Source organism: Periplaneta americana, chromosome 7 (genome assembly GCF_040183065.1).
Source record: "Periplaneta americana isolate PAMFEO1 chromosome 7, P.americana_PAMFEO1_priV1, whole genome shotgun sequence".
Classification (NCBI taxonomy): Eukaryota; Metazoa; Arthropoda; class Insecta; order Blattodea; family Blattidae; genus Periplaneta; species Periplaneta americana.
In genome coordinates this window covers 23,875,222-23,895,899 of record NC_091123.1, presented here as the reverse complement: position 1 = coordinate 23,895,899, position 20,678 = coordinate 23,875,222, and the positions used below count along the sequence as shown (strand labels likewise).

The following is a 20,678-nucleotide window of genomic DNA, read 5'->3' as shown; positions in this document are numbered from 1 at the left end:
AGGGATAGAGTTGTGATTTAATTAATGAATTGCGATATATTGTATAATATATTGCAAATAAATTTTTACATATGAAGTAAGAACATAGGTGTACCACTTCATAACAAAATACTGGATACTGAAATATTGAGTTTGGAGTTACTGCCACTTTCCCTAATTCTATCAGCAACTTTTTAAGTAATAAGTAGAGACAGGATTTTAAAGGGAAAAATTTTAACTGAAAAAAGACAAAAAGAGGGAAATAATTGTCAAAAATAAACAACGAAAAGGACTTTGAAGGAATTAAAGAGGAATGTACGTTCATTTAATATTTTACTTTACTTCTTAAGAAAATCTTTTAGTTGGTTATTTAACGACGCTGTATCAACTACACAAATTCCACAATTTGGGACATCTGGCTGACATCTATGGTTGACCACTAGAATCCAGAATACAAAGCAGAGGTTAAATTAAAAATACAATATGATTGCGGAGAGAATACGGAACAATGATAAATTTAAAAATAAAGTATCATTTAGCATCGATGGGACTGCTGATAGCGAGATGAGGCCGAGGATTCGCCATAGATTTCATGACATTCGCCTTATGGTTGGGAAAAACCTCGGAAAAAACCCAACCAGATAATCAGCCCAAGCGGGAATCGAACCTGTGCCCAAACGCAATTTCCATTCGGCAGGCAAATGTCTTAGCTGACTCAGCTACACCGGTGACTAAAATATATATTATTATTAGTATAAAGTCTTATATTCTATGAAAGCTCTTGCAATATAATTTCACTGTACTCTGTCCGACAAACAATTTTCCAGTTGTTATGAATTTATAAAATCTTTAGGTCTTCCTAAATATTTAAGCCTATGTCTTTTCCCTAAATGAGTTTCTGTGAACACCCTTTTTACTCCTCTTTCTCCTGGGGCTCTTAGCACACGTCCAATTCATTACAGTCTTCTTGCTTTAATTCTGGCCACAACATCAAGTTCATTGTAGAAATCATTAATTATTTTTTATTGTGTAGTTTCGTCCATTCCAAAGTATAAAAAGAAGTAAGGAAGGAACTAGTGAAGTGCTTTGTGTTGCGTTGTGTGGTGCAGAAACATGGACATTACGACAAAGCGAAGAGAAGCAAATAGGAGCATTTGAAATGTGGATATGGAGAAGGATGGAGCGTGTGAAATGGACAAACAGAATAAGAAACAAAGCAGTGATGGAAAGAGTGGGTGAAGGAAGAATGATGATGAAACTGATCAGAAAGAGGAAAAGTAATTGGTTGAGAAGAAACTGCCTTCTGAAGAATGCACTGGAAGGAATGATGAATGGAAGAAGAGTTCGGGGCAGAAGAAGATATCAGATGATAGATGACATACTAAGAGGAAGGCAGAAAATAGAAAAGACTGGAGAATGCTGTGAAAGACCTGCCCTTGGGCAGAACACTATGGATGAATGAATAACAATAAGAAAAATAATTTCCTTTGGTGATGGAGCTGCAATACAATACTAAAACAGAAAACATTTTGGCAATGTGATGAATCATGAAAACAATTTTCAGATTGAAGCAGAATGAAATTTCTTTGACACCTGTCACGGCACAAGTCCATATTTTGGTATAGGTAGCAGCTTGCAGCCAAAGCATTCAAAGGCCACATAATAAATAAATTGATATAGTAGAGGATCAGTTTAATTTTGCTGAAGAAAATATTCCAGGCATAAAATTATTTATGTCACTCGGGCAGAAGTATCAGAAACTAAAGAGGTCAAAGAACATTCCAGCAATTGCTTGAAAATTCCACACACAAGAGAAAATCACAATTTCATTCTAATAGATACAATATCATTGAGAATTTCTAGATCTAAAGCATCTTTTGAAACAGTTGTCTTCACATCATTAGAACATTTTAACAATATTTCATGTGAAGAGACTGCCTTATGCAGTTATGGTGCTTGCGATTATGAAGGGAAGTGATGGATTGGAGTTGTCATGGAAAAAAATGATAATCACAGTGAATGCCTTATAAAAAGTTGATGCAGCCTTCTTGAACTTATAGTCTCTGCTAAAACACAATACTGACTGTGACAAAACGTTTTCATACAAAATACGCTGATTGGTTTGTTAGTGAATAGATATAAAGCATATTAATTACTGAAAACATAGTTTGCATTAGTTTTAAAGTGATGTTTACTTTGTTGAATGATTTATTTGTTTTGTGTTCAAAGTGAATACAAACCAAAAAACAACATGATATTTTTAACTTTTATGGTAAAAGTATAGACAGATCTAAATTAGGTATAAGATTCATTTAATTTTCTGCGTACCAACTACTATAATGACACTTTATGTTAGAGTACATTTTGAAAGTAAAAGCTTTATTGATTTTATTTTTCTACAGCAGAAATTGAAATCAATAATCGAATATCAGTGTTTTGTGTTCAAGTGGTAGAACTGTATTTGAGGTGCAAGTGCTGTTAGTTTTTAAGATCTACTTACTTCAGAGTTATATTATTTTCAGCAATACATTATGATTAAATTGCAAGCACGAATAAACAGATTTCTTACAAGTTTCATCCTCCTCTGTTAGAAAACTATTGCCATTTGATGTAAAATATTTTGCATTTATTTTTAAACACCTACAGTTCTTTTGCCACAAAATTTCAGATGGATCTAAAAGTGTGCTACAGCATTTAGGCTAAATTTGCTGTTTTCACATGGAATGACTATTACAGAAGAAGACAAAAATGATAAAAAATGACAAGACAGAAAACTACAAAAATGAAAAAAAGGCAATGAAAAAGCGTAGCAAACAATGACAAAAAATACAAAAATGATAAACTATGAATAAAAATATGTAACTGTACTAAATAGCATTTTCGTAATAACAATTTCTTAAAAAATATATTTAAAAAATTGAAATAAATGACTGTTTATTTCCTCTTTCATTAGGTCGATGCACGAAGGATGGATGTCCATTTATGGAACTTTACATGAGAACTACGAGACCATTCTAACGGATATCTCTGTCATTTTCAGGCATGTATTTAATTGTATACCTGTCTTTATTAGTTAAACTTGTAACAGAATACAATAGCTAAAATGAATTGCCCTTCATTGGTCCAAGAGACAATTATAATTTTGTTTTTGCCATTCTATAAATTTAGTAACAGATTTCCATCTTTTATGCATCTACATTTATTTGTATCCAAACAGTATTCTAAAGTGCAAGGAGCAAGCTATCTTTTTGCTGGTGGTATATTAAACGCCTTTGAGCGTTTGTGTTTATTATAAGAAAACAGAAAATTATATTGATCACACAAGATCAGTGCCGTCATGGTAATTTTTTTCTTGACCATATGTCCTACCTTATATTTTTCTCCCTTGAATATATTTTACTCTTTCTACCCCTCCGACCGACATTTAATGAACGTTTTCATGTTAAAGAAAGAAATTGTTTTTGCTTTACCCTTTCATTGTAAAATAAGGTAGCTTTAAAGATCTCATGAAATTGTCACAATAGATGCATACTTAATACTAGGAATTTTTTCAACCATTCTTTTATATATGGTTCTGGAGTCAAGCACTGTAGAGGTCGATCACTTATGTTTATGAACATCAAAGAAAATATTATAAACAGCAAGAAGTGATCTAATATTAGTATTATAGTTTTTTGAAGAACTTCGAGGTAATTTTTTAATGCATTTCACGCAGTTTTACAAAATTCACCACCCTGAATGCGATCGAAATACAACCAGTCATATTTAGTTTGTCATTATTTTCCATATTTGATTTTGCGTCCAGCCTTTTTTATTCATTGAGTCCACACCTGTGGAGTAACGGTCAGCGCGTCTGGCCGCGAAACCAGGTGGCCCGGGTTCGAATCCCGGTTGGGGCAAGTTACCTGGTTGAGGTTTTTTCCGGGGTTTTCCCTCAACCCAATACGAGCAAATGCTGGGTAACTTTCGGTGCTGGACCCCGGACTCATTTCACCAGCATTATCAACTTCATATCATTCAGACGCTAAATAACCTAGATGTTGATACAGCGTCGTAAAATAACCCAATAAAATAAATATTCATTGACTAACTGTACTGGATGAACATTGATGGAATTATCGGTTCACAGATTTCATTTTTACTTACAACTACTAATTGAGAATGTTCTTCATTAAATGCAATTTTCGTATTTTCTTTTCAATTAAAGTGCACAATATAATATATTTACTGTAGTTTACATGTTATACGGTAACTATTTTAGTAAACAAAATTATTATGGCCTATATTTGCTAAACAAAACTGACACTGAAAACTTTGCCAGTAAAAACACAGCACACTTCCCTTCTTAAGTGTAGGCCTAACAATGAAAACAGAACATTCAGGCGGTTTAAATTTTAACCAATCAAAATCGGTGGCAGATTCAGCTACGTGAATTGTGTCGCCAACTAACCTTCCGTAAAATACCCTATATAAACAAAGAAACAACTATACCTCAAGAAACTCTACGTAACATATTTTGTTACTGAAATCGTAACAAATTGAAATATACTATTGCATGTATATATATATATATATATATATATATATATATATATATATATATATATATATATATATATATATATATATATATATATTAATTTATAAGGCTTAATAATCTCCGGGCCACCCTCTAGCCTAGATCTATTACTGATTTGAGGAGCTACCATTGGTGACGAAATCCGGTTACGGTTGGGGGAGGGGGACATAATCCTGTTAACCACACGTTACCTCCATTCTGGTTGAATGATCGTTCACCTCTGCTGAGGCATATTGACATGGGATGAACAGCCAGCTGATCAGTCTTGTCCCTTCATGGGCTATCACGACACGGATTATTATTATTATTATTATTATTATTATTATTATTATTTCATTCGTTTGACATGGTTACCGGTACTTCAGAGAAACGAAATCATCTAAATCCCATGAATATAGTAAATGTATAAATTACAGTAAGTAATTGTTATAATAACTAAAATTAAAAATTATAAGCGTACAAGTTATTAAAAATACGCAACATTTTGAACGTTTTGAATGCATGCTACACCTACTATATTTACTTGTTCCGCGAAGGTTCAAATACGTTCCACATAGAGTAGGCCATGGATTTGTACGACCCAGGCAGGCCGCCCACTAGACTTGCGCAAATCTGACGTCATTAGAAATTACACTGGCGTCATTTGTAGCATTTTGTAGCCTGCATAATAGGGAAACAGGTTTAAGGCTTTTGGAGGTAATAATGTTTTGATGTTCTGATAACCATTTCGATTGTGATTGGTTTCCTGTAGAGTGAGGTGTTTGATTTCTTTTTATGTAACACAACAGATTTAAGAATTTGTATATTTAGTCAGTTCAAGTATCCCTCTATCCAGACTGCCTGTCTGCCCATCCCCCACAGATGAGTTAAGATAGGTAGGCTAGGTTAAAAGTGAAATTTTTATGTAGGTAATATAACGGAGATTTGTTGTATTCCATGTGTATGCTGGGCTTCCTCTCATGGAAGCCAGTGCGTTGTTTTTCTTTTGCATTGTCAACGTGCATTTTTAAACAAAGTGTTGAAATATACATTTATTGTTTTGACAGGAACCATTGTCACCTAAAGCTTCTAGTTTTAGAGTGAAACTTTCCACACTCTTTATTGCTTTCGGTGTAAATTAAAATTATGATAATTGCAGTACCCTAATGCTAGGTTAGATATATGTAAGTTATACAAGCTTCGATTTGCTTTGTGAGAATGACTGTAAATGTTATGTTTACATTGGTAAAATAGTTTATGGTTTGTAACATTAAGCATAATTAAGTCATTTTTTGTATGTAACCATTATAATTTATAGTTAACCTTATACAAAGTTTCGTAATGAACTTAGTTGGATTTGTGTAGTACAGACATTGACAAGTACAACATATATACGGTATTACTTATAATGTGAAACGGAAAATTGTAGACCGTAACGTAGATAACCTAGTAGTTGATACAACGTCATTAAATAACCGAAATTAGACAATCGCTCGACACATTTTAGGATTTCACTTTGTGTACGAATCGGATTCTGTATTTTTTCGCACTTTGGTGAAATACTGTACAGTATTTATTTTGAACCCTCACAATTAGCTTTCATGTTCTGTTACAGAAGGAAGGAATGCAGGTAGGTATATAAAAATTCGTGGCACAACAGACCATGAAGGGCCAAGACCGACTAGCCATCTTCTGGCCTCATGTCCACTGTGTATTTGTATTTGTATATTTTTAAAAAATCTAGACGAAAACAGCTACAGCTGACTTTTAATATACCTCCAACCTTTGTTATTACTGTGTAGATGCTTCAAATGAACAATTATGAAGAATTCTGGTATTTCATTTCTGTAGATACTGAAAATGAAGACTCTGTCAAACAGTTTAAAAGGAAAGACTGACCTTAGATAGGCTACATATTAAACGCCGTTTTTAAATATTTAGAATAGAGGTTGGGTGATTTCCAATGCTTCCTGGTACGATCCAGTAAGATTTGTGAAATACTACTAACATAGCAGAGCTCAATTTCATATTAGAAGACTGAATTCATGATACAGGGTCTAGATCTTATTATTTGCAAGGAATTTTCATTTTGTTCCTACTTTAAATACTATATTAATAGCAAAAGCTAATACTGTACGGTACCTACATATTAAGCAAGTTAATATTGCCAATTAACCTCTAGATAGTAAGTGTGGATAGTTTCAATTGCCAGCATTTTCAATATGATTATTATCCATGTTTTGTTTGAATTTTATATTATGTTCTAATATATTTTACAATTTATTTCTGGTGAGGAAAGAGGATAGATTGTGAGTGGTAGGTACCCATTTTCTTTGGTGTAGTGGAATTATAGATTCTGTAATCTTTTTAAATGAAAATTCCTTATGCTTTAGGGTTTCTTGTTTTGTTTTCATATGTTTTCCAATAGATTGTCTGAATATGTCCATGTCATCTAAGTTGTGGAGTTTTTATTGTACTCCGCAGTGGTATCATGCACTTTATCCCTTATGACCCAGTTTTTTATTTTCTCTCTTCATGAAATTTTTGTCAATTATTGTAAAAATTTAATTTCAGTTGCCAAAAGATATTGATTAGTTTTAGTCCTCAGAGACCAAATTTCTGCTTCATATACTGTTTACTGATACATAACAATCGAAAAAATGTAAACAACGACTGTAAGAGCCATTTTCGTTACTTTTTAAGTTGTTGTATGTGTGAAACCCAACAATCTACAAAAGTAATATGTTGAAATTCGAAGTGGAAGTAGGCCCTAATTAAAGTACACAATAACAGTTAGATGGAGAAGAATGTCTCTCCTGAAACATTTTTTTCTGTGCGCTTACAACCTTCGTTGTTTACACTCCTCGTGCGTGTGCGTGTGTGTATTTTTTTTTAACAGCTATATCACTGCGTGCCCTATTACGAATGTAGTACTACATGGTGGTTTCTTTCTTTTCAGAATAACTAAACACACAAGAAGTCAATTATGTCAATACAACAGTTTTGTTTGCGATGGAATAATCATCAACCCAACTTCATATCTGTTTTTACCAACTTGTTGAACCAAGAGTCCTTGGTGGATGTCACACTGGCAGCTGAAGGGAGACATTTACAGGCTCACAGAGTTGTTCTCTCAGCATGTAGCACGTATTTTCAGGTAAAGGATTATTTATATTGCTGTGTGTTTATGAAGTACAGAGGGTTTCAGATCAAACATTCAAGACATGAATATGTATTTGAAGTGTATTTGCAGAAATGAAAATAATCCAAAGAAACTGTTATTGCTGTGCTGTTAATTACTGTCATTCTTTGTACGTAGAAATACCCATCCACTTGTAAACAAAAGATTAGTAATAGCCTAAATAAATAATAATGAAACAACTTCAGTGAACTTTGTAAAACCGGTCGCTAGAGCCCGAAATTGTGTGGTATCACATTTTGAAATATTTACACAAATCTGTATGAAATGTCTAACTGAATATGTAATAGTGAAAACAGATACAATTACTGTAATAATTTTGTCTTTTATGATTGTTAGAGATTCGTTGTATTTATTTTTTGCGAAATGCTATGATATACTTTTGTTGGATCTCGAATTTTTAAAAATGAATAAAAGCAAATGAAGAAAACTAAAGAAACATAAATTTCTTTTATTTCTTGATTGGGTATTGAAATTTATTGGCTTGGAATTTGCAAGAAACTGGGGGCTATATACAGTATTCATTGATGTGTAGAGGAATAATTTTATCTGTCCAATCTCTGACTGAGTTGAATCCTATAAAAAATGAACATACGAGCACAGTCTACTATATACAGTCGCGAAGCTTGAGGTGATTTTTTGCAAATCTCGTGATAAAGCGCTCCAAGTGGTTAGCAACTAGAAACAATAGACTGTCCACGGTCGACTTTGGACTGTGTCGTATTTCCATCGAGTGCTAGCTCGTTACGTATTTCACATTGATGCTTGTGAAATGTTCGTTATTGGTTGTAATGAAAATGTGAATGGCTAAAATACAATAATTAGAATAATAATATTTTACTAAAGACGTAGAAAAATGAAGTTTGTTTCAATGAAATTTATTGATCACGTTTTATTTTCAATTCTGGTGGGATTATTATTGCATAGGCCTACTTTTTTTTCAAAGGATATGTTTTTAATTATTGCTGTTAATTTTGTTGTTATTTTTATTTATTACTTTACTGGAGACGTAGAAAAAGTCTGTTACAATAAAATTTATTGATCACGTTTTATTTCCAATTCTGGTGTGATTATTATTGCTTAACCTCATCCCACTTTGTTAACTATGTAAGCCTACACTACAAGTACCGGTACGCGTAAGTTACTCCATTAATTCATATTTCCATTATTATTGTTGTAAAGGGAAATGCAAATTAATATTTATTGGTTTCATAGTTAATTATCGTTATAATCTTGAATGAGTGAAGCGATTATAGTAAATTTCAGTTCGTTTTGCACAAACAAAAATAATATTAACCTATTTCTTGCAGGTATCTTCGAGTTTATGATGCAATTTAATACACTTCATTAAAATAATAAATTAACTTTATGCATTTAATATTTCAATAATGGAAGGAAGGTGTTAATTTTAACAAAAGAACACAACGAAAGTGTAACATATTTTGTCGTCTACTAGGAGAGAGATCTGCGATGATGAGGCGATAATAGCGATCCTAGTGGTGGGCAACTACCCATGTTTGCATTTTTACTACATATTGAGCTTCGCGACTGTATATAGTAGACTGTGATACGAGTAAGCTGCACTCACATGTTACAAATAACAGGACTTCCGTTTGATAAAATTGATGGCTATTTAGAAATCAAAATCTTTCTTTTGATTGTGTTAACTTCTTTGTATTCCTTACAGACATTGTTCTCTGTGAATCCATGCCAACACCCCATAGTAATCTTGAAAGATGTCAAGTACACTGATCTCAAAACAATGGTGGACTTTATGTACTATGGGGAAGTCAATGTTTCACAGGAACAGCTTCCAGCTATATTGAAGGTATAGTAAAGTACAAACACTTTCTTTTGCAACAGAGCATTGAGGAAGGTTGTACAAAATTTTGATGGCACAATAGAAGATGATTATGATGATGGTGACAATGATAATGGTAGTGATGATAACAATGATAATATTGATGGCACTGATATGAATAACAGGGAGGCCAAAGCTCGAACTTGAGCCATGATGGATGGATGGATGGATATGAATAACAGTGATAATGATGGCAGTGTTAAAAATCATGACAGTAATTACAATAAAGACATTAATAATTATGAGAGATAACAAACGACAATGGTAACAGTAATGACAGTAACAGAAATATAATAATGACTGTAGTAACAATGATGACAGTGGTAACAGTAATGAGAATGATAATGATAATAATTATGACCGACAATGACAATGACTGTAATTATTGACAGTGATAATGACAATAACAGTCATCATGACATTATTAATAACAGTGATAGTAATTGTGACAGTGATAATAACTGCTATAATAACTATTAGAACAGTGATAATAATTGAGATATTTGTCAGAAGAAGGAAATATATGTCAATGTCAAATTGATCTCTATGCCCTTCTTTCGGCAAGTCCCTCAATTATGACAGTGATAATTAGGGTCAGAAAGTTCATGCCCTAAAAAGCAACTAAATATGCATGCAAGTATACCTTTAAAAAACTTAAAATATGCCAATAAATATGCACTAATGAAATTTTATATTTCTTGATATCACTAATAAATAAGTAAATAATAATAATAATAATAATAATAATAATAATAATAATAATAAGCAATAAATGTAATAATATTATAGGTCAAACTAGATGAGATTAAACTTATATTTATTGTTCAGAGCATCAGAATACTGTGTCGTGAGATTCGCTAGGTTTGGCACGAAACTTTCAGTACTTTTCAGGTAAAAGTAATTATAATAATTTCACTCAGTACCAGTTTCCAAATATAGAATATGAGGCTATTGAAATTAGATTAGAAAAGAACAACTTCAATAGGGATGGGGGGCCTGCAACTCAGCAAGGCATGGACCCTGGCCTTGAACAGGGTTTATCACAAGAAGAACCCCGGTAGAGGCAGAGCTTATGAGCACACAGAATTCCCAGCCCTGGATTGGTCCCACTTCTAGCCAATCCTGCATCATCTGACTGAACCAATTTATATATATGAGACGACATTCAGACATCGGCATCAGTTTCCTGACGATGACTACAGAGTCAGTAGCCGAAAGCTTGGACTATTCCACAACTTTAACTCGGCTGATACCCCGTGAATCCATCATTATGAATCAATGCAGAGAAAGCCTGAAGTCATACATAGAATATGATGATTTTATTTTAAAAAATCCAAACTATGCGTTTTTATGCAATATAAAATCAGCTTTAATGAGCTTAAATGCGAAAATATGCCACAATAATATAACATGAAATATTATACATTTATAAAAAAAATCCAAAATATGCAAATGTATGCAACATAAAATTTGGTTCGGTAAGCTTAAATGTTGATGATTCGTGAAGATAATTAATCAGCAATTAATTACAGCCAATGGAAAAATATATGCAAATACATGAACTTCCTGGCCCTAATTAGTGATAATAATGACTGATAATTATGATCCTGATAATAATTACGATAGTGCTGATAATGACAATAATTACGACAGTGACAGTAACAACAATGATAATAATTATGACGTGATTATAATGAAAATGATAATGATTACACAGTGATAATGACAATGATGATAATAATAGTGACAATAATAATTATTATGGCAGTGATAATAATGACAATAACAATAATGAAGACGGTAACAATATAACAATAATAATTATGGCAATAATAACAATAACAATTTTTATTATTATTAATAACAATAATAACACTTAATAGTAACAAAATACTGACAATGATAATATTGATAATAATAATTTTGACATGATGGTGATAATATTGATGACAGTGATAAGGCTGACAGGAGGAGAAGGACAATGATGATAATGGCCAAGCAGAAGAGGAGACAACAATAATGATGTGATAACGAAGACTCTGTAGATGACGACAGTGACGATTATATTTTGATATTCTGAAAGCATTATTGCATAATAACAACGCATAAGAGTCTTACAATATTCAGATGATGAACTAGCTTAAAATAGGAATATAATATGTGTATTTAAAAGTTAATACTTAAATAACAGTGTGCATTAGTCAGTGTATTTTTGTTTCTTATATATCCACCTTTGTTTGTACCTCAGACAGCTGAAATGCTGAAGATAAAAGGCCTGGCAGAAATGCCAGAACAAAACATTGCAGGATCAATTCACATGAGCAAGTCCTTAAGTGTGTCATCTGACAAGGGAGAACTTCTGACACCCACTGAAACGTCCTGGGGTCCCGATGCTCGCTGCAGCCCTGCACCACTGTCTCCTTCCATACGCAGAAAGAGGCTACGCAAGTCTTCCACTGGTTCAGGATCTGGCTCTACAGGTATTGTATTGTAGTCTTCTGGCTTTAGTTTCTTGGAAACATTGGAACAAGTAGGGAATATTTATACTAAAAGAAACTTCAATACAGTTTAATGCAGAGTTAATACCACAGATTAAAAATATCTATTGGAGCTATGATTGGAGACCATAACAGACCATAAGACATATTACTTGAAAGAGTTGTGCTGCTGCTGCTGATGATGATGATGATGATGATGAAGAGGAAGTTAAATACATTAAATTACGTATTGATAAGGTAATCATATGTAATTCAGAAGATGACATATAAACAGGAATATTTCTTCTGAACTATATTTCGAAAGATTTTGAGGCTACCAGCATAGCTATCATTAGCAGATGTGGGTTCAAAACACATATGGACTGATTTTCTGGTTATGTTTTTACCAGATTTTCCCCAAATATGAGACGAATGCCAGCTAATTGCATGGCAAAACTCATCTCACCAAATACCACTTCACTATCATCAAATCATGTATCTGGATATGCTCCGCAATTTTCTCTTTCTACAGTTAAATGAATATGACCAACAAGAACTCATTCACTTCAAGCAAGACCGTACACCACCTCACTACCTCAAAGAAATCCGGAATTTCCTCAGGAACTATTTCCCAGGTCTTTGGATATGTTGAGCAGAGCCATTAGCATGACCACCTCGTTCCCCAGACTTCACACTAGTAAATTTATTTTTTATAGGATTTCATTAAATATCCAGTGTTTTTCCACCCTTACATGCTAATCTCTGTAAGCTTTTAACTCGAATCACCAATGTAGTTGCAGAAGTGACTCCAGATACTCTGCATCAAGTTTGGAAAGAAATTGACTTCAGGTGGCATGTGTGCCGTATCACCAGTGTCAGTCACGTCGAACCACATGATTATATGAGATAAAACTTGTGTGTTCTGCTACAGAATGGCACTTCAATCAGTAAAATTATGTCTCCTGAATAAATTCCTATACCCTTACAAATTTGTAAAGTCTCTTTATATTTTGTATAGTGTGAAAGTAAAAGAAAATAGTAATATTCTACTCTGTTATGATAATTGTTTTGTGTTGATAGAAAGAACATCAGAAGAGCTACCAAGTGAAATAACCCTGGTTCCATCACCAGCATTGGTGAAACCAGAACCAATTCCAGTCACTCCAGATGGTGAGAGTGGACGGAGTGAAGGGTCATTACGCAACAGCACACAAGAACCAAGCACAGACTCTGAGCCTCGAGAGGGCTCGCAGGACAGTGTGGAAGACGACCAACTCACTCTGGTTAGTACTTACTATAAAAGACTGGCGCTATACAGGGTGATTCACGAAAATAATCATAAATTGCATCTTATTCCATTTGATAAAATAATTTCCACATTTTGGATGACTGTCCTTTAGTTCTTTCCTTTGTAAGTTTATGTTTATAGAAAGTTAGGAAGTTTTTTGAATTACTATAGGCCTAATCAACCATTCTCTTTTATAAAAAATGTTGGATAAACTATAATAAATTTTGAATAATTTCAAGGGAAAAATTGTTCCGGGGCCGGGTATCGATCCCGGGACCTCTGGTACGTTCAACCAGAGGTCCCGGGATCGATACCCGGCCCCGGAACAATTTTTCCCTTGAAATTATTCAAATCTGCTTTACAGGGAGCTTTACCTGAAAGACTAGATTTGCATATAATAAATTTTGTTGGAAAAATCGGAGCTTTATTTATTTTCTTCTATAGGCTCTATAATTGTAACAATTTTGTGATTCAAAAGCTGCTATTCAGATATCGGAACGTATCTCAAGATGAAAAATATTAAATAAATACAAAATATTGTTGTCTTCAGTCCAGTATTTCTAAATGCTATTGATTTAAAGTGCATTATTTCATTAGTTATTCTTCCTATATCTTTAAAATCCTTATTATTATTATTATTATTATTATTATTATTATTATTATTATTATTATTATTATGTTGGTACTAATTGATTATGTTTCATATATATTATTTTAATGTACCGAAGTACATATGATATTTCCATGCAGATATTCTGCATCATCATGCGATGAAAGAGTAATGGAACGGAGAAAAATTCTCTCCGGCACCGGGATTTGAACCCGGATTTTCAGCTCTACGTGCTGATGCTTTATCCACTAAGCCACACTGGATACCCACCCCGGCGTCGGACAGAATCGTCTCAGAGGGCGGCCACTAGAGGGAACCCAAGACTTGGAACTTAAACTGAGACGATTCTGTCCGATGCCGGGGTGGGTATCCGGTGTGGCTTAGTGGATAAAGCATCAGCATGTAGAGCTGAAAACCCGGGTTCAAATCCCGGCGCCGAAGAGAATTTTTCTCCGTTCCAGTACTCTTTCATCGACTATGTTTCAGTTTTATTGTTAGGTGGAATAAGTTCTAATCGTCTGATTTTCAATAAATAAATATCAAAACACAATTTTGAATCTAATTAGTTATTTTTTCAAAAATAACTTTGGAATATAATTTGTATACCTTGAAAATTTAGGAACACTTTAACAAGTCAACATTTTAGAAGTAATTCTTGACTGATTTCCAAAGTAAAACATCAGTAATATTCAAACTATGTGTTAGGCATTTTTGGCTCAATGCCACTCGATTAATCATTTTAGTGCTAGAGTTGATATCAACCACAATAATTTCAATTTTTTTATCTGAAAATCAGCATGAGTGAAACTGTAAACATATAGGCATACAGAATTTTTCTTTTGAGTACAGTGAAGGCCTCAAAATATTTTCAGTCACCTGTTAGCAAAAATATGACGAGTGAAGTCGTTTTTCTAATTATACGTAAAATTTGGTTTAAAAACTAGCTTTTCATATTTCATGCATGCTTCTGTATATAGTAAAAGTAAGATAAAGGTAAAGATATCCCCTTTATATACCATGAAGGTGCTTGGGGGGGGGGGGGATGGAGATAGGCTCTATGCTTTCAAGACCTTGGTGGTGTGGTCAGCATCATGCTCCGACCACCTTTTACTCCCAGAAAAGACTCAATTTGATAAGAGGCTGAGTGAATCTTGAGGCCGTTTGGAAGCTTTGATAATGCGAAAAATCCCATCACCACCTGGAACTTTCCAGTCCGTAGCATTTACTTTACCAACTGTATATACAGTGCTAGCACTAAAAGGTACTGTACTGTAATTATATTGATTTTTGTGCTAACTCAGGGGCGTATTTTGCGGGCTACCGGCGGTAGCCCAAGGAAATTACAAAAGAAAAAGTTTATAATATAACATAATGTAATAATTTTGTATTATTAGTTTTAACATAGTAATTAAAATTAAAGTAATTGTTAGATATATTTTGTGTAATAATAGGGTCAGCGGTAGCCCAAACCCTTTAACCAGTATATGCCCCTGTGCTAACTGAATTTCTTTTTAAGCTTATTTACACATTCTTTAAGATCTGTGGTCATATCACGTGTTTAGGGTCTGTAAGTATACCAGTAGACCTTGTTTACTATTGTTGAGTTTTTGTTTCTATTGTGTGTTGTAGCTGGCTTGTGTTCATGTAACTGATTTGAGATTTTGGTTACTGTTAATGATATTGGTGATTGAGGTGGTGATGAATCATGGCATGTAAATTTCCAATACTGCATTTGCCTTTGTGACTGAGGGAATCCATTAAAAACCTCAGTAAGATTGGTTGATTACAGGGTTTGAACCTGGGACCTCCTGAATGCAAGTCTTAAACACTACCATCTGAGCCAGTTCGTTCAGTATTATAGTGAGGGTCACATAAGAACAGTTCCTAAACAGCAAATATTGATGTCTTGTCAGTGTTGCCAACTTTTACCAGATATCATACCATCCTACGTACTAAATGACTTATTTACTTACCATACTTTATGTTGGAAGTTAAATAATTCAATAATTTGTAACATATTTTCGTAGGCAATCTATACGAGAAAGATCAACATGTTAGGTATTTTGTCTGGCAATATGAAATTCATTGGTTTGACTAAACAATTGACTCACGAGACCTAACCTAAAAATGTATTTTGTTTGACCACATGAAATTATTAGTACAGTACTATGAAAACTTACCTGACTGTAGCCTTGAATTATAACCACAACGCAACACACAAAATAACTATTATGTATTAATATTAATACTGATATTAATTAATTATTAGTATGTTCAAATTTCACTAGATTCCAGTAACCGGCTCAGAAATGTAGTACAATTTTAATTTCATGGAACTCCAGTCCCGACAAATATTGTCGATATTTGTCTCAGCTGCCAACATACCAGTTACAAAATCTCTATCATTTGTAGTATTTGTCAGGATCAACATTCTAAACTAAGTTGGCAAAAGAAAATTCAACCTGCAAACTAGAAAATCACCACAATCCACTAGCATATGTAGTAATGGGGGGAAAATGGTTAGGTTTCACCCTTGGAGTATGAAGTAAGCTGAACCGGACTATAATTATTTTCTTTTGTTGCACAAATAATTATTTAGTATTAGCTTACTAGAAATAATGAGCAATGCCAATTTTGCAGCTTAAAGTAGCAATTTTAATCTAAAAAATTCATAAGATGTAGGATCTCTGCAAAATTTTGTGTGTCCTGCTTTTGTCCTACTTTTTTAATCACTTTGTCCTGTTTTTTTACTCTTGAGTATTTGATAAACCTATGTTAACTTGTGTCAAAAGTAACTACCAAATATTTTCACTCGGTAAAAAAGAAAGAGAATTCAATATCTAATACAATGGCCAACACCTTCCTAGGACTTATGAATCCAAATATCTTGGAGTTATTTTCGATAGTAAGTTAACATGGAGCAACCATTTGAAATACATTTCTGAAAAAGCTCGTAAAAGATTCTCCCTTCTAAAAAGACTAGCACTAGCAGGAAAGAAATGGGGATGTTCTAGGAATACTTTGAACACTACATACAAAATGTTTATACAGCCAGTGCTGACATACTGCGGAGAAATTTTAATTACTTCACCTTTCATAAACGACATAGAATATGTTCAAAACCAAGCTCTCAGACTCATTACTGGTGGAATCAAAACAACTCCAATAGATTCTATGAGATTCCTCACTAATATTAACAGCATCAAAATGACAATACAAGAAAAAGCACTGATTCAATATGAAAAACTTATCAGATTACCAGGAAACAATTGGTATTCATACAGTCCTCTCTGTAGATTGAAAACTCAAAAAAGTTTCATATCCATTGTTCAAGAATTAAAACAGAAAATCAATATCCCGAATTTAAAAGAAAACTTACAAATTAAACCAAACCCTTTAACTCTATTAAATATAGAATATAATCTAAATTTAACAGAAGAAATACTGAAATCAGAAGTAAACACTGAAATATTGAAACAATTGTCTTTAGAGACAATTAATATTAGGTACCCTCCACAAAACTGGCTTCATTTATACACCGACGGATCCTTGATCTCCAGGGAACAAGGTGCTGGTGCAGGTGTTACGTGCTGTCTCTTCTCACTTTATAGATCACTTGGATATGGAACGACAAGTTTTGATGGTGAAATCATTGCAATAAGTGAATGTCTCAGGAATCTTCTATGCCACATCAATAAATTTAGGAATGCAGTTACATTATCAGACTCCAAAGTAACCTATTCTATCAATCGTCTCTAAACACACACCTTCATCTCAAACAGCAGAAATAACTAAAATGCTCTCTCAATTAATATCACTCAATAAAAGAATTGTATTCCAATGGATACCATCCCATTGTGGAATCCTGGGAAACTAGAATGCGGATGCTTTAGCAAAGAAGGGCAGCACTGCTACTTACAGACCTGTTACTAAATCTATGTATTACTCCGTGAAGAGATTTATTAAATCTACATACTTAGACTTCAACAAACAAAATTTGATAACACAATCCCAAGGGAAAAAATGGAACTCTCTGCATCAAAATCCACAATTAATTCCCGATTTACCACGAAAATCGTCTGTAGCTGCATTTAGATTGGCAACAGGCCATGATTGTTTGGCTAAACACCTACATAGAATTGGAATATTGGAATAACTGGCCATTGTGCAACTCAAACCAAGAAATGGATTCGGAACACTTCAAAATCTGTGCTTCATTGGCTGGCCATGATAATATCTTTGAAAAATATTGGAGTGCAAGAGGTCAAATGACTTTATTGTCAAACGCCTAGCATTAGAAAACAACAACAACAACTTGTGTCATGTACTATTAAACTATTGTAGTCTTGTGCTAATAGTAACTCTTCAGTGGTCTTATACTATTATTTAATTTACAGCAAATATCACAAGACAGTAGTGCAGGGGAAGTGGACCCTCCGATAGCGGATACAGGACCATCGACTTCGCAGCAGCCATCTACACCACAAGGTGAGTAAGATTTACTGATATTCATGGTATAGAATTACTTGCATAATATGCTTATGCTTTATATATTGTCACGATATAATCTTCTGTATCAGGAACAACCGCGGTTAAGGGAAGAGAATATTGGAGCACTTGATGAGGACAGAGTATAATATTATGCAGTGTAAAATGCTGATCAATCCATATCGAGCATAGAGGTAGATTCTGTATATTCCTGTCTCTCCTAGACGGAGTTGAGCTGCTTCATATTCTGGCTACGTTTAGATTGTGTATAGATGAATTATTTTTTTAACAAGAGATAAATACAGTGAAATTTTTTTTGGAATACCTGTTGGGAACTAGATTATTAGAAAATACAAATAGTACTGGAAAATTAAGTTTCTAGGTAGAAAAAAATTTGATTTGATTTATGATGTGAAGAATAAGCTTGGACTTAGATTGTCAGATTTAAAAATGACTTGCTATAAAACGGCGTTGTTATTAGGTTTCTTGACTTTGTATTAGTTTCAGTTAGTATTCCAACAGTGAGCCAGTTTAGTGGCTAATAACATTATGCTTGAGGTATTAGTGGTGAATGACCCCAACTTCTACTTTTTTTTTTTCATTTATTTTTCTTTTACGTTAATACAATAAGAGCTGATGAAAAAAGGCTAACAGTAGTTGAACTGAGGTTTATGAACTGGACAGTGGGATGTTCATTGCTCAAACATCGTGAAAATGAAGACATACTGAAAGAAATAAAAATAGATCATAGAGTTCATTTTGTTCAACAATATAGACTTCAGTGGAAGAAACATGTCGAAAGGCTGGATCATGCTAGATGGCCTAGACAAATTCTGGCCTATATTCCAAGAGGAAGGAGAAATTTGGGAAGACACGACATGAGACCGTAACAGATCCACTAGGGTCTAACACGTGAAGGACGTGATGGTGATGATGATTAATACAATAATTCTATTGACTCATATATGTTTAAACATCTATTCTGCAGTGAAACAATATAGTGTGATAATAAGTTCACTGTGGTTATTATGTAATCATTCTGTATACAGAAATATTAGTTGTGGTTAATTGTAATTTATGAATATCTGAACAATTAAATATCAGCAAAACAGTTAAAATATAAAATAGTAAAGAAACAATTCGTTGTGAGTTCAATACTAGATCAGCTTGAAGGAAGGTGGGCAACAAAACATGGCCTTAGGTCAAAGTGTTACAAAAAGTGCTTTATTATTGTGAGATTTCATTCTAGAACTAATATAAAATGGTTCCATCTTCATCACCATCAACACTTTTTTTTTTGTTACTCAATTCCAGCCCATTATTCAAGATTCAGTGGGTCACTATATTTTAGAAACGTATTTTAATATTTTGAATAATTAAAAAATTAAGTACGCTTGTAATATAAGAATTATTATTATTTTTTTTTATCCAATGCCACCAGGTTGTCTTTTCGACATTTCTGGTCTTCTCTCCTGGCCATGGCTTAGTTGTAACCCACTTCTGAGGTTGGGGCGCCTGGAAGGCGGAGTTACATTACCCCGATGATGTGATAGGATGATTATGATAATGTGGTGCCAGGAGAGATCTTAAATCTAAACTTAACCTAAATTCCAGACCATGGACGAACACAGGAATAATCCCCTTTAAGGAAAAATTCCTGTGCTCTAACCGGGAATCGAACCCGGGACCTCATGAAGCTCTGACCACTAGACCATGAGGCTGGTCATATAAGAATTATGGAATAGTAAGAAATTCGATTAAACTAGAGTGATTTCGACCCTGAGACCTCATGTTTATTAGTCTGTAATGTTGGCCACTTGGTGGCTTACAGATGGAGTATAAGATACAATTGATTTATAGTCGAGAAACTTCATATTGGCATAATTTTATAGAGTTTTTTTTTGGAGGGGGTGGGGGAACTTGTTGCCGATAACGTAGATGTGTCTGAATCTATTCTACAAATGTTAAAACAGGATTTCAGTTTCATTCAAATATTATTTTCCCGTTTACAACGTCTATTTGTAAGGAGAAAACATAAACATAACATAGGTTGTTCTGTCAGCTAGAAACTGGGTTGCATCATCTACTGTCCACCAACCAGGAGAAAAACTGGTGTAAGAAAATGTCGAGGATTACGTCATTTCTGGAATGAAAGATAGAGAACAGAGGAAGATAGATATTTGATAGCCATCCCAACTAGGGTTTAATAATAGGCCTA

General features: G+C 33.7%; 1 protein-coding gene across 2 annotated transcripts in view; it reads left to right on the top strand.

Annotated features, from left to right (window-relative positions):
• The first annotated feature begins 5,110 nt into the window (after positions 1-5,110).
• Positions 5,111-20,678, top strand: part of BtbVII (BTB-protein-VII) — a 67,919-nt gene continuing 52,351 nt past the window's right edge. Inside the window, exons 1-6 of one of the 2 annotated variants that reach the window (XM_069830431.1) lie at positions 5,111-5,254; positions 7,497-7,694; positions 9,424-9,564; positions 11,846-12,077; positions 13,155-13,357; positions 18,370-18,460. In XM_069830431.1, coding sequence (XP_069686532.1) covers positions 7,524-7,694; positions 9,424-9,564; positions 11,846-12,077; positions 13,155-13,357; positions 18,370-18,460 — 838 coding nt within the window. In that variant the 5' untranslated portion in view covers positions 5,111-5,254; positions 7,497-7,523. The remainder of the gene's footprint in view (positions 5,255-7,496; positions 7,695-9,423; positions 9,565-11,845; positions 12,078-13,154; positions 13,358-18,369; positions 18,461-20,678) is intronic. The other variant, XM_069830432.1, reaches the window with a different exon arrangement.